Here is a 14746-nt window from a genome sequence, read left to right as displayed (position 1 = left end):
ATTCTTAGTTCTTGGGAGGGGCAACAGTGTGAGGACTTCTAGTGTCCTGGCCCCACTGATGGACCTCCTGATGGCACCTGGGTTTTTTGGCCACTGTGTGACACAAAGTGTTAGACTGGATGGGCCATTGGCCTGATCCAACATGGCTTCTCTTATGTTCTTAAACTGGGGGGCTGGGGAGCAGTCTCTGACCCTCCTTCACTTGCACCCAGGAAGCAGGAGCAGCTATCATTCGTCTTCCCTCCTGGCTTTTTATGATGCTTTCAAGACAGCACAGTCAACCATGCATGACCCACAGGGCTTCTGGAACACAAGTAAAATACAGGAAGTCAGACTGACGTCCTTTTATTTATTTGCATTTATTTCTAAATTAGTAGCCCTGTGGTGCAGAGTGGTAAAGCTGCAGTACTGCAGTCAAACTCTGCTCACGACCTGAGTTTGATCCCGGTGGAAGCTGGGTTCAGGTAACTGGCTCCAGGTTGACTCAGCCTTCCATCCTTCTGAGGTTGGTAAAATGAGTACCCAGCTTGCTGGGGGGAAAGTGCAGATGACTGGGGAAGGCAATGGCAAACCACCCCGTAAAAAGTCGGCCATGAAAACATTGTGATTTGACATCGGAAATGACTGGTGCTTGCACAGGGGACGCCCTTTACCTTTTTATTTCTAAATTAAATGTATAGATCACCCAATTCCTGAGTTCACAGGGCTCTGGGTGATGTATGCAATGAATAAAATACAATATAAACATTATTAGAGTACAGTAAAATAATTCAGTGTAATCTTAAAACAATTCCCAGATGATGTGCATGAGTCAAATTTTTTACATCAGTTCCAGACTGCATTGCCACTTCGCAGGTAAAGGATGGATAAAGATAGATAGATAGATAGATAGATAGATAGATAGATAGATAGATAGATAGATAGATAGATAGATAGATAGATAGATAGATAGATGGATGGATGGATGGATGGATGGATGGATGGATGGATGGATGGATGGATGGATGGATGGATGGATGGATGGATGGATTGGTAGATGGATGGATTGATTGGTGGATGGATAGATGGATGGATGGACGGATAGACAGATAGATAGATAGATACCCTAAACCAGAAGGCCAGATGTTTTCAAGGCTAGTTGTTCATTTTCTGCCCTTTTTTGCTGGTTTGATTAAATGTGTCTCATAATTTTATCTTGACTTTTCAAGTTTTTAGAATGCTGGTCTAGCATCTGAAAGACCCTGGTTTGAATCTCCACTTTGTAGGGTTGCCAACTCCAGGTTGGGCAATTCCTGGATATTTGGGGGTGGAGCCTAGGGAAGGCCAAGGTTTTGGAGGGGAGAGACCTCAGGAGGGAATAGCGCCATACAGCCCACCCTCCAAAGTAGCCATTTTCTGCAGGGGGGACTTAATCTATGTCATCTGGAGACCATTTGTAATTCTGGAAGTTGTCCAGGTCATGTCTGGCAGCTTCCAGTCTGCTGCTGGGCCAATTCTTTTCAGCCTGACTTCCCTCACATCATTGTTATGAGAACCAAATAGTTCAGGGGATAATGACAAAAGGCCACTAGGAGGTCACCGTTGGGGAAGAAAGCTGGGTATAAATATCTAAATAAATGAATGGTGGGATTGGCTAACTGGTAGGGATGCCCTAGAGTGGCCCTAGAGCAGGGGTCCTCAAACTACGGCCCACGGGCCAGATGCGGCCCGCTGAGGACGTTTATGCGGCCCGCCGGGTTACGGCAAAATCAGACCGGAAGTGACGTTCGACCTAAACTCGCGTTAGCAATGCACACTTCCGGCTCTAGGCTGAGGCGGCGGAGACAGAGTGTGAGGTGATACCGAGGTGAGGTGAGTTCCCAGGCCGGGGTGTGTGGTGTGGGGAAGGGAGAGAGATGCAGAAGACGGAGAACTGACGGCCCGCGGCCTTGTACAGTAACGGCAGTCCGGCCCTCCAACAGTCTGAGGGATAGTGAACTGGCCCCCTATTTAAAAAGTGTGAGGACCCCTGCCCTAGAGTGTCTGGCACCCTAGGCAAGGCTAGCTTCTGGCGTCCCCTCCCAGCTTCTGGCGCCCCCAGGAGGCCAGCGCCCTAGGCAATTGCCTAGTTTGCCTAGTGGCAGGGCCAGCCCTGCCTCCAGGCGGGGCCTGGGGATGCCCCAGAATTACAGCTCATGTCCAGACTACAGAGATCAGTTCCCATGGAGAAAATGGCTGCTTTGGAGGGTGGACTCTGGCACTGTACCCCACTGAGGTCCCTGTACTCCCCAGGCTCAATCCCCAAATCTCCAGGAATTTCCCGACCGGAATCCAGCAACCTGACACCCTCCTTTTCCTTGCTGGTTGCCAGGGGGCAGTTGGCCACTGTACTAACTGGTCGACTGAACCCAGCAACATATCCAGATGCATCTTGTTGCTGGCTGTTCGGCCTGCCTCCGAAACTTTCAGCAATCACAGAGGAGCTGCAGCAAGGAAAGATAGCCCAGGTGATAACTCCCCTTGAAGAAAAAACACAGCTTGATAGGATTGAGCTGGTGAGTTTTTACTGCCTGCAGTTAGGCCTATAGAGATAGCGGCCACTAAATGTCTATGTTAAGTGAACGAACATCATGCCTTATCAGAGCTCAGCTTCTGCAACAAAGGAGTCTCCAAGTAGGGTTGCCAATCCCCAGGTGGAGGCAGGGGATTCCCTGAGTTGAAGGCCCTCCCCCTGCTTCAGGATTATCAGAAAGCTGGAGGGGTGGAATGTGTGCTGGGCACTCCATTAGTCCCTATGGAGACCAATTCCCATAGGGTATAATGGAGAATTGATCCATGGGTATCTGGGGCTCAGGGGTGGGGCTGTTTTTTGAGATAGAGGCATCAAATTTCAGCATAGCATCCAGTGCCTCTCCCCAAAATACCCTCCAACTTTCAAAAAGATTGGACTGGGGGTCCAATTCTATGAGTCCCCAAAAGAAGGTCCTTCATTATTTACAAATGGAAGGAAGGCATTTAAAAGATGTGTGGTCCCTTTAAATGTGATGGTCAGAACTCCCTTTGGAGTTCAATGATGCTTGTCACACCCTTGCTCCTGGCTGCACCCTGCATGTCTCCTGGCTCCACCCCCAAAGTCTCCTGACTCCACCCCCAAAGTCCCCAGATTTTTCTTGAATTGGACTTGGCAACCTTATCTCCAAGTCACTTTTTGAATGGAAGGGCTGTTGTTCATTGGTGGGGTGAACCACCTCTACATCAATGCCCAGAGTTCTTCAAACAATGCTCGTCCCCGCTAATAATAATAATAATAATAATAATAAGTTTTTATTTATATCCCGCCCTCCCCGCCAAGGCAGGCTCAGGGCGGCTCACGGTTGACGTTCCAGTTTCCTCACGCAGTGGATGAGGCTGGTTAAGGCAGGAATCTTACGAAATAAACAAGGAATGCTTGCTTAGGTACGCATCTTGGGCAACGTCTGTACACATCTGGGGCAAAACTCATGGAACTGATAGGGCAGGCAGCCCCACGTGGCCATGCCCCCAAACTTATTAGTATTCCTTCCCTGAAATTTAAACACGTTCTCGGGTTGAGCGGAGGTCTTTCTCCGTCTGCTCGGTTGCTGCGATCTCCTTGGAAAGGCTTCCTTCTTTAGAGAGCGGTACAATGTCATATCGCAGAGGTAGCCTTCACATCCCTCTTCTCTCTTCCCTTTTTAGGAGCAGCTGGCCAAGATGTCCGTCAAAAAGGAAGGGGCCCACAAGAAATGGGTCGCTCTGAAGGAGAAGCTGGGGCCCCAGGACTCGGATCAGACAGAGGCCAACCTGGAAAACGCCGAGCCGGAGCTCTGCATCCGCCTCCTGCAGATCCCTTCCGTGGTGAACTATTCCGGTCTCAAGAAGAGGCTGGAGAGCAGCAATGACAACTGGATGGTCCAGTTTCTGGAGCTCTGCGGACTGGACCTTCTGCTGGAAGCCCTGGACAGGCTGTCCGGGAGGGGCGTCTCCAAGATCTCCGACGCTCTGCTGCAGCTGACATGCATTAACTGCGTGCGGGCTGTCATGAACTCTCAGCAAGGCATCGAGTACATTGTGAGCAACGAGGGCTACGTCCGGAAACTCTCCCGAGGTGAGAGCGGGGTGGGGATGAGTCTCATTCTTTTTGTGTGTGTCCAGGAATTGCAACTTTGCTTTGTTTCTGTAATGCTTCCCACGTTGCAGTCCCACTCACGCGTGGGTACGTAAGTGCCTTCAAGCTGCAACAGGCTTATGGCAACCCCAGCAAGTGGCAAGTAAAAAGCAAGGCAAGTAAAAAGCAGGGGAGGTTTGCTCTTACCTTCCTCTACAGCGGGGGTGGCCAAACTGTGACTCAGGAGCCATCTGTGGCTCTTTCGCACATATTGTGTGGCCCTAGAAGCCCCCACTGCCCCATTGGCTGGTTTGGAGAAGACATTTGTCCCTTTAAATCACGTCTCCAAGCCAAGCCAGCTGGCAGCTTGGGAAATGCATTTAAAGTTATTTTCTTTCCACGTTTCCCTCCCTTTTCCCTCTCCCATTTATATTCCTTCCTTCCTGTCTTGCAGCTCTCAAACATCTGATGTTTATTCTTAGTGGCTCTAATGTTAAGCAAGTTTGTTCACCCTTACTCCAGAGTCAGTACTTGGGTGGGTGTGCGGTGGTCCCCCATCCAAGTACTGACCCTTCTTAGCTTCCCAGATCTGACAAAGAGAAGAAGAAGATGATGAAGAAGAAGATATAGGATTTATATCCTGCCCTCCACTCCGAAGAGTCTCAGAGCGGCTCACAATCTCCTTTACCTTCCTCCCCCACAACACACACCCTGTGAGGTGGGTGAAGCTGGAGAGGGCTCTCACAGCAGCTGCCCTTTGAAGGACAACCTCTGCCAGAGCTATGGCTGACCCAAGGCCATTCCAGCAGGTGCAAGTGGAGGAGTGGGGAATCAAACCCGGTTCTCCCAGATAAGAGTCCGCACACTTAACCACTACACCAAACTGGCTCTCCACACCAAACTGGCTCAAAGAGCAGGCTATACCATGCTGCCTTCCCTCCCATTCACATTCACAATGAAGTAATTCCCTGCCCTAGCTAGTGTGATCTCATCAGATCTCAGAAGCTAAGCATTGACAGTCCTGGCTTATTTGTTGTTCTTTTGGGAGAAGGGTGAATATGTGTGTGTGAATGTATGTGTAACCCAGACACTGGAAGCAAGGCCTCCTTTCTTAAATCCCTCCTCCCACTTTCACACCTTGACTTAAGCAAAGTAAGTATTTATTATAAAACAGTAAACGCAGTTTTGTAGACAGGGTCTGGCACAATGTTCCCTCGAAGCTGCAGTCTTGTGAGCAAAAACTCTACTTTGTGAGCTCCTGGCGTGAAAGTTGTGAGCTGCGGCATAAATTATTGTGCTCTAGGGCCATTTTTACTGAGCTAAGACAAAAACGTGTGAGCCGGAGGCTAAAAATCTGTGAGCTAACTCTCGCTAACTCAGCTTGGAGGGAACACTGGTGCTCCCCACCCCCAAACTACCTTCCCTTCCCAAACCAGAGATCCAGCAGTCAGTGTCCCAGAAGTGTTGCCTTCTTGATGAAGCTGGCCAAGCCGCAGTCCCTCAGAAGCAGCAGGCCTCCAGTGAGAAGGAAAGTCCTCAGGGCCTCTGTCCTCACCATCCAACAGAATAAGTTGGCTTTAGTTCATAGGCAGGTGGTCTGGGGGCTAACCTCCTCTAGAAAAACAGTCAGTTCCAAAAACAGAGGGCCCACACCAGACAAAACTTCCTTCAGCTGAGGCCTCAGCACTTCAGTCCTTGGAGAGACCAAACAACTAGGCCTCTCTCCTCCCAATACCCAGTTTTCTTTTCTTCTAGTCCAGGGGTGGCCAACGGTAGCTCTCCAAATGTTTTTTGCCTACAACTCCCATCAGCCCCAGCCAGCATGGCGAATGGCTGGGGCTGATGGGAGTTGTAGGCAAAAAAAACAACTGGAGAGCTACCGTTGGCCACCCCTGTTCTAGTCACTCCTACATACATTCCTCCCGATATGCAAATGAACTACTTTCACTTCTCTCCCCAACAGCATATGTCCCCAAAGCTCTACATACGCGTCTCTGTTCATGCCTAAAAGTCATGGTCAACTTCTGGCATCCCCTAATGGGGCTTGAATGTTTCAGAGAGGAGGCTTGCTTGCTTGCCTCTGTGTCCCAGCCCTGGTATTCCTTGGCAGTCCCCCATCCGAGTACTTGTCAGGGTCGACCATGCTTAGCTTCTGAGATCTGATAAGATCGGCTTGCCAGGGCTATCCAGGTCAGGGCAGCCCTGGCTAGTTTTTGGATGGGAGACCTCCAAGGAACACCAGGGTCGTGATCTGGAGACAAGGCCAAGCCATCTCTGAATGCCTCTTGCCTTGAAAACCCTCCACGGTCAACATAAGTTGGCTGTGATTTGCCAGCGGAAGCTTCAAGCACTCTTTGAGTGGCCAATCCCCTCTTGAAGCCGTCTTTGCTTGTAGCTGCCACCACCTCCTGTGGCAGTGAATTCCATGTGTTAAGAGAGCCAGTTTGGTGTGGTGGTTAAGTGTGCGGACTCTTATCTGGGAGAACCGGGTTTGATTCCCCACTCTTCCACTTGCACCTGCTGGAATGGCCTTGGGTCAGCCATAGCTCTCATAGGAGTTGTCCTTGAAAGGGCAGCTGCTGTGAGAGCCCTCTCAGCCCCACCCACCTCGCAGAGTGTCTGTTGTGGGGGAGGAAGATACAGGAGATTGTAAGCCGCTCTGAGTCTCTGACCTTCTGCTTCTCTTAGCATGATTGTCTTTTCCAGTGAACCTTGTCATCTCATAATGTGACCGCAGTACAGTCCTTTTTCTTTCTTGGGAGAGGTCAGGCTTGATTTGATCTAAAATAAGTACAAAACATTAAAACAACAATTAAAAACATTGGGCAGGGATGAGCAATCACTGAGGGAATGCCAAATGAAGCAAAAAAGAAGAAGAAAACTGCAGATTTATACCCTGCTCTTCTCTCTGAATCAGAGTCTCAGAGTGGTTTACAATCTCCTTTATCTCCTTCTCCCACAGCAGACACCCTGTGAGGTGGGTGGGGCTGAGAACGCCATTGCTCTTGCAGGAGTTGTCCTTGAAAGGGCAGCCTCTGGGAGAGCCCTCTCAGCCCCACCCACCTCACAGCAGGGTGTCTGTTGCGGGGGGAGAAGATACAGGAGATTGTAAGCTGCTCTGAGTCTCTGATTCAGTGAGAAGGGCGGGGTATAAATCTGCCATCTTCTTCTTCTTCTAATCACCCTTTGGGTGAAGCAGCACTTCCTTTTATCCGTTCTAACCCGACTGCTCAGCAATTTCATGGAGTGCCCACAAGTTCTTGTATTGGGCGAAAGGGAGAAAAGGGGGAACGTTTGCATCTGTTCTCACTGGTCTTCTGTCCCTGCAGCACTGGACACCTCCAACGTTATGGTCAAGAAGCAAGTGTTCGAACTCCTGGCTGCCCTCTGCATTTACTCGGTGGATGGCCACGCCCTGGCTTTAGATGCTCTGGATCATTACAAGGCAAGCCAAGCGTCCAATGTCCAGTCTTGAGAATAAGCATGGTATTCGAGCCAGATACAGACATATGGCCTCCCTCCTGTGTATCTTTTTGTGCTTTGCATCTCCCGGGCCTCACCTTTCTCCTGCCGTGTAGACCCAGCTCTGGCTTTTTTAACAATCAGGGGGTGGGAAGGGGCTTCTTGATTGGCTGCCTTCTGTGACACTCAGCTCTCCATGCAGCTGGTGTGACCTGACAAGGCAGATAGAACACCACTGAAAAACAATGAGTATACTTCAGTCCTTACGTCTGATTTATCCTATATACAACTTTAAACCGGTGTATACAAATATTAACATCGATTTCCAATTTCTTCCCTCCAGAAAAATTCACAAATTATTAACAAGCAACAGTTAGTTCCAATACTTTCCAACAGAGAGATTTTCAGAAATCCTTCCTCCAATAAATAAAGTTCATAATGCAGTCCATAACTTCTTGTGAAATTCTTTCGAATGGAGGGGCCAGGAAATCGTTGCAGCCTTCATCAGACGTCTCCTCTAGATTTCAAGACGTTTCAATTCTGGTCTTGTACAGGAAACATCAGGGGAAGGCCTTGGCCTCTGTGCCTTGTTGTGGGCCATCCAGAGGAACTGGTTCTCCAATGTGTGAGACACGATGCTGGACGAGATGGCCCACTGGTCTGATCCAGCAGAGCTCTTCTGATGTTTTTATCAGAGGAAGGCTTCAGCCTCTATGCCCTGTTGTGGGCCATCCAGAGGAACTGGTTAGGCACCGTGTGAGACAGGATGCTGGACGAGATGGCCCACTGGTCTGATCCAGCAGGGCTCTTCTGATGTTTTTATCAGAGGAAGGGCTCAGCCTCTGTGCCCTGTTGTGGGCCATCCAGAAGAACTGGTTGGCCACTGTGTGAGACACGATGCTGGATGAGATGGACCACTGGTCTGATCCAGCACAGCTCTTCTGATGTTTTTATCAGAGGAAGGCCTCAGCCTCTATGCCCTGTTGTGGGCCATCAGAGGAACTGGTTAGGCATCGTGTGAGACAGGATGCTGGACAAGATGGCCCATTGGTCTGATCCAGCAGGGCTCTTCTGATGTTTTTATCAGAGGAAGACCTCAGCCTCTATGCCCTGTTGTTAGGCATTGTGTGAGACAGGATGCTGGATGAGATGGCCCACTGGTCTGATCCGGCAGGGCTCTTCTGATGTTCTTAACCTTGGCTTTATAAAACCGCTTGCGATTGTCTTGCCTATGATCTGCTTTTTTAATCTTGCCAGACGGTGAAAAACCAGCAATACCGATTCAGTGTGATCATGAATGAGCTGTTAGCTACAGACAACGTGCCCTACATGATAACGCTCCTAAGCGCCATCAACGCGATAATACTGGGAACTGAGGAACTAAGAGCCAGGACGCAGCTGCGGAACGAGTTCATAGGTAATGCTTTGCTCGGATCTTTTAAATGCAAAATCCGGTTGCTTTCACATGGTGACGGGACTGTTGTTGCTGGTGCAGATATATCGCCGTTCTCAGCAGTAACAGGTTTCCCACACTTTCCCTGTCCCGGTTCCTGACAGCTGCCATTTCTCTTCCAGCACCGCACCACTGGAAGTCTTTTTTTGTTATCCTATAGCAGTCATTCACAACTAGCTTGGCTTGTGCACACAAAATAAATCCGGTTGCAAGCAATTGCTGCTGCACGTTGATTGTGCAATAGCCAGTTATGTCTGGCTGCACCCGAGGAAATACTGGTGTGAATCTTATGACATCATTCCCCATGTGCTTCTCTCAGGGCCTTTTTTGTAGAAAAAGCCCAGCAGGAACTCATTTGCATATCAGGCCGCATTCCCTGATGGCACCATTGTTTTGCACAGGGCTTTTTGGTAGAAAAAGCCCAGCAGGAACTCATTTGCATATTAGGCCACACCCCTGATGCCAAGCCAGCCGGAACTGCATTCCTGCTAAAAAAAAAAGCTTCTAGCTTCTCTCCAGCCATGTGAAGACTTTCTCTGCTATTGCATTCACTCGCTCTGCCTCAAGCAGTTTCACACGTGTAAGCACTCCTTGAAAAATATTGATCTTGCACACGCAGGTTGGCAGCAGAGCAAGTGCAGCAGCTGGAGAGAAGCGCGAGGTTTCATAGGATCGAAGCCATAAAGTGTGCCATAACACAAACCTTGTCCAGTAAAAGATTCAATAAATAGCTGACAGCATCAATTGATTTTTGTTATTTTGCTCCTTCCAGGTCTCCAGTTGTTGGACATTTTGACCAAACTGCGGTAAGTGATTTTATTACTGTCTGAGATTCCTTGTACGACTTTATAATACAGCAGCGGGCAGAATGTGCAGGGCTTTCCTCTTGCACGGCTTTGAGCCAAACATGACGACTGTGGATTTTTCTTTCTATCGCTACTTCCCCTGTTTGACATCATAACATATCAAGGGGCAGTCATAGCAGGAGACACTGGTTTGGTACTGCAGTAATATTTGCTCGGGAGAGATTCGAATGATGTTTCCTGTTGGAATTCAGGGTCTGACTGATCAACATATTCGGGTTCAAGAATGTTCAGGATGTTGGTTACTTACATGTAAAGCCTTATAAGGCCAGGAACCAGCATACTTAGGGGACCGCCTCTCTGTATGAGCCCCAGAGGTCTTTTTTTTACATTTTAAGTTTTTATTAATTTTAGGTATAAAAAGAGAAAGCATATGCATAGGTACAGAAACAACAATAAGAGGGAGGGGAGGGATACAGAATGGGAAACCAGAAACAAAGCAGCGAATATATCAGTTACATTTCTACCTCAAAAGAAGATGATGAAGAAGATACTGGATTTATATCCCACCCTCCACTCCGAAGAGTCTCAGAGCGGCTCACAGTCTCCTTTATCATCCTCCCCCACAACAGACATCCTGGGAGGTGAGTGGGGCTGAGAGGGCTGTCACAGCAGCTGCCCTTTCAAGGACAACCTCTGCCAGAGCTATGGCTGACCCAAGGCCATTCCAGCAGGTGCAAGTGGAGGAGTGGGGAATCAAACCCGGTTCTCCCAGATAAGAGTCTGCACACTTAACCACTACACCAAACTGGCTCTCAATTCTTTCTACCTGTAAGTGTTGAATTTTCCCCTTAGATAACCATTATATTCTACAGTCTTCATTTTTCATTATACACTTTTTTACTAATCTGTTGTTTAAGATACAAGTCTAAATTATTCTTCTTCAGCACATATAGATGTAAAAAACCAGAGAGGTCGCAACACAGAACTAACTGGCTAAATCTAACCATATTGAAAGTACAAGCTAACTAGTTATTTTAGCGATGTCATCATTTGGATAAGCATAAAAAATAGATATCATTTCTTTATCCTTCTAAATTACTTATTTCAAACGGAGAGGAAGAAGCAAATTTAAAATAACATAAAAAGTAGAGAGATAAAAAAGTGGAGAACAAAAACCATAATCGTTTATCTGTCTCAATATAAACAGTTTCTCCAGTCAAACATATTAAGAGCGGATCTACAAGATTACAAAAGAGTTGTGTTGTCTGCCTTATTAAAAATTACCCAAGTTAATTGTTTATTTTTGTAAAATTCTTTTTAAAGCTTTTGGAGACTATAACTCCTATATCCATATTACTCTGAGAGGCACAAACCTAATATACCATAACAGCCACAACTCCCACACTTTTTTCTTACCTTTAAAAAAAGAACAAAAAAAGCCATCTATTGTCTCTATAGCCTGCTCTTTAATACATAGCTCTTTTTAACGTTTTTTTAAAAAATGTAGAAAATAACAGACAGAAGAGAAGCATCCATGTCCCAAGAGTCTCACTTGTCCTTTTGAAATCACATGCCAGTTCTTGTTGAGAGTTCCATATTAACTAATTACCTACAGAAAAAAAAAAAACAATTTAAAATCCCTTCTTCTTGAAAGTTTTCCGTCTTTTTTTTTACTGAAGTATGCCTCTTCTCTCCTTAGTACGTTCACCCATTTCGGTAAAAATAATAAGGCTCCCACGTCATCGCTTCCTCTCAGAAAAGCTTTAGTCGGTCTTAATTTCCTGTCCTCCTTAATAACTGCACAATCTAACTCCATTTTATTTTCTTCGGCTCCTTCCCCAACGGATCTTTATCCATTTGACTCAGCTCAACAGACTTCACCGGGATGTCTTTGACACTCTGCTCATGTAGATTTAAGGTTTTGCTGCCTTTCAAAATAAGAGCTTCCATTTGTTTTTTTATCAACTCTGTTAATGAACCAAGATGCTGCTTTAAAGAAATTATGGTATCCATTATATCTTTTTTATGAAACATTTTGCTTTGCAGTGCCATTTTTCTCCACAGAATAACACAGTCTAACAATCAAAGTTGAAAAGTAACTCAGAAACCCAGTTAGTCTATCCTTCCAGATCTCCTCCAGCCGTGTGTTCTGATTGTTGTCATTTCAGTCCCGATCAAGCAACAAATACAGATCTCTCTAAAATATATCTCATTTTTGTTCAGACCAAATTATAAATGGGTAATGGTCTCCTTGTTGCTTATTCAGTTGTAAACCGGGTTGATTTAGATATCTATATAGAGTCAAATTCAGATTGTTGCAAATGCTCAAAGTTGTTCTTTGTCTTTTTGAAGCCACACTCGCAGAAAAGTGGGGGGGGAATTCTCTTTCCCTTCCTTTGAACTGTCCCATTTGTTGTTATGTAAAACGATCCATTAGCCGATGGTATTGAAAGGCAAACTTACTTGCAAAGTAGAATTTCAGTGCCTAAGGTAGAAAAGCGATGCATCAGAAGCTTGTTAGAAGAAGAAAGCAAGTGGTTGGGTGTTCACCTCTTCCTGCCATAATGGCGGCCGTGGTGGCAGAGCACTGGAGCAAACAAGAAGAACAGGGAACAGCTGCCGCTATTTCCCTGGCTCCCTGTGGAGCCCCTTGCTGACAGGAGACCCCTCCAGGGTCTCCCTAGAGATGCTGCAACTGTGGCATCTCTCCAACCACCCGGTTCGGGGGGGTTGCTAGAGACTTGTTCCGCGGACCCTCACTGAGCTTGAGGCACCGAAACCTGGATCCCCATAGGTCTTTACAATCAGCAACTTCTGGTGATACCAGCCCCAGAGATGTCCATCTGGCCTTGACGAGAGCCAGGGCTTTTTCAGCCCTGGCCCCTGCTTAGTGGAATGAGCTCTGCCTCGAGATCCGGACCCTGCGGGATCTGCTTCAATTCCACGGGGCCTGTAAAACAGAGCTATTTCACCAGGCTTTTAGTTGAGGAAGTGGAAGTCACTTGTTATCGGCCTCCCCCCTTCATTCCATCCCAGTGCTATAAGACCTGCTGGTGCTGGACAATAGGCCATGCCTGTGAGGCAGAATTTGCCATTTTAGTATCTATTGTTTTCTGCAATTTTAGATTTTATATATTTTAAACTGTTGATTGTTTTTATGATGTAACCTGCCCTGAGCCTGTTCTATGGGAAGGGCGGGCTAAAAATTGAATAAAATAAATAAATACATAATTTTTCCACCAGATCTGACTAGCTAATAACTGTCGGGGCCACAGAGGGATCAGGGCTGGTCCTAGAGTGTCTGGCACCCTAGGCAAGGCTAACTGACACACACATCCCTGCACTGATAACATCACTGAGTCACATGGGGGCACCCAATTTGGTACCCCTAGAAGGCTGGCACCCTAGGCAATCACCTAGTTTGCCTAGTGAGGGATTCTCTGTGCTTTATTTTTATCTTCTGCAGGTTGTAATCCAAATAAGCCAAAATGCTGAGTTCATTTTCTGCCACTGTAAGGCCTTGAACCAGGGCTTTTTTTGAGCAGGAATGCACAGGAATGCAGTTCCAGCTGGCTTGGCATCAGGGGGTATGGCCTAGTATGCAAATGAGTTCCTGCTGGACTTTTTCTACAAAAAAAGCCCTATCTTGAGCCATGCTTAAAAAAAATGAATTCATGAAAGCTGCTTTATACTAAATCACACCATTGGTCCATTAAGTTTAGTATTGTCTACATAGACTGGCACTCCCAAGGTCTCGAGTAGAGAACTTTCCCATCACCTCCTACTTTATCCATTTTAACTAGAGATACCAGGGATTGAACTTGGGACCTTCTGCATGTAAAGCGGATGCTCTACTGCTGAGCCACGGCCCCTGCCCAAACAAATGAAGTCTGACTTTCTCAAAATTATACACTTGCTGACATGTTCTGCGTTGGTGTGATCAGAATGGCAGCCACTTAGTTGGCCATTTCAGACAAATGTTATACAGCCATGCGTGTCTGCAACTGTGCTGAATTATGCTCACCAGCCGGTTGCCCTCTTTGTAATTTAATATTTACTTTACGGATTTGTTACAAGGAAAGAAACCATGCTGCCTTATGCGTTGACCTTTAAGGGGTTTAAAGAATTAAACTGAAAAGGTGATTTAATTAATGGTGTGTTTGGCCAACTCTGCCAGATTAGACTTTGCCATTTTTCTTTTTAAAAAAATGCATCTTCCCAATTTGGAAGCAGCCACTGAGCCAGAGAGACTCCATATTAAGTCTAGAATTCTATTGGAAAGACTGCTGATGAAAACGTGCAATGAATCTCTGTGGAATGTTTCCAAATCACAGGATTTTGCTCCCAAGGCAGAATCAGCTCCCAAGGCAGAACGAAATAGGTTTTTGTGTACCAGTCTATCTCACCTTCTTGGAAGGTCGGACCAAGAAGAAGAAGAAGAAGATGTTGGATTTATATCCTGCCCTCCACTCCGAAGAGTCTCAGAGCAGCTCACAATCTCCTTTACCTTCCTCCCCCACAACAGACACCCTGTGAGGTGGGTGGGGCTGAGAGGACTCTCATAGCAGCTGCCCTTTCAAGGACAACCTCTGCCAGAGCTATGGCTGACCAAAGGCCATTCCAGCAGCTGCAAGTGGAGGAGTGGGGAATCAAACCCGGTTCTCCCAGATAAGAGTCCGCACACTTAACCACCACACCAAACTGGCTCTCCTATTGTCGGATAGAGATAAATATATTAGTTTCCAAGTGGCAAGGTTTGTGGTTGCCATTGTAAATTTAAAGAAAATGCGTAATGAGATATATTAACTACTCTCCTTTTTACCACTGTGGGTTGTTTTCTTAGGATGTCATTGGATAAATTTTATTAATAATTCAGCCTAAATTTTTTAATTGTTGAGTCTGGTTGTCGGTTGCTATGGC

The 14746-nt window shown here is 46.8% G+C and overlaps 2 protein-coding genes across 2 annotated transcripts in view; both read left to right on the top strand.

Moving 5' to 3' along the window:
• Positions 1 to 14746, top strand: part of LOC132590082 (heat shock 70 kDa protein-like) — a 283440-nt gene that overhangs the window by 206773 nt on the left and 61921 nt on the right. The window lies entirely within an intron of this gene.
• The window catches only part of INF2 (inverted formin 2), a 53076-nt gene continuing 42020 nt past the window's right edge, over positions 3691 to 14746 (top strand). Inside the window, exons 1-4 of the mRNA XM_060262215.1 lie at positions 3691 to 4105; positions 7435 to 7550; positions 8825 to 8984; positions 9793 to 9826. Coding sequence (XP_060118198.1) covers positions 3712 to 4105; positions 7435 to 7550; positions 8825 to 8984; positions 9793 to 9826 — 704 coding nt within the window. The 5' untranslated portion in view covers positions 3691 to 3711. The remainder of the gene's footprint in view (positions 4106 to 7434; positions 7551 to 8824; positions 8985 to 9792; positions 9827 to 14746) is intronic.

This window comes from Heteronotia binoei, chromosome 21 (genome assembly GCF_032191835.1).
Source record: "Heteronotia binoei isolate CCM8104 ecotype False Entrance Well chromosome 21, APGP_CSIRO_Hbin_v1, whole genome shotgun sequence".
Taxonomy (NCBI): Eukaryota; Metazoa; Chordata; class Lepidosauria; order Squamata; family Gekkonidae; genus Heteronotia; species Heteronotia binoei.
The sequence above is the reverse complement of the archived record's forward strand: the minus strand, read 5'-3'. Positions and strand labels throughout refer to the sequence as shown.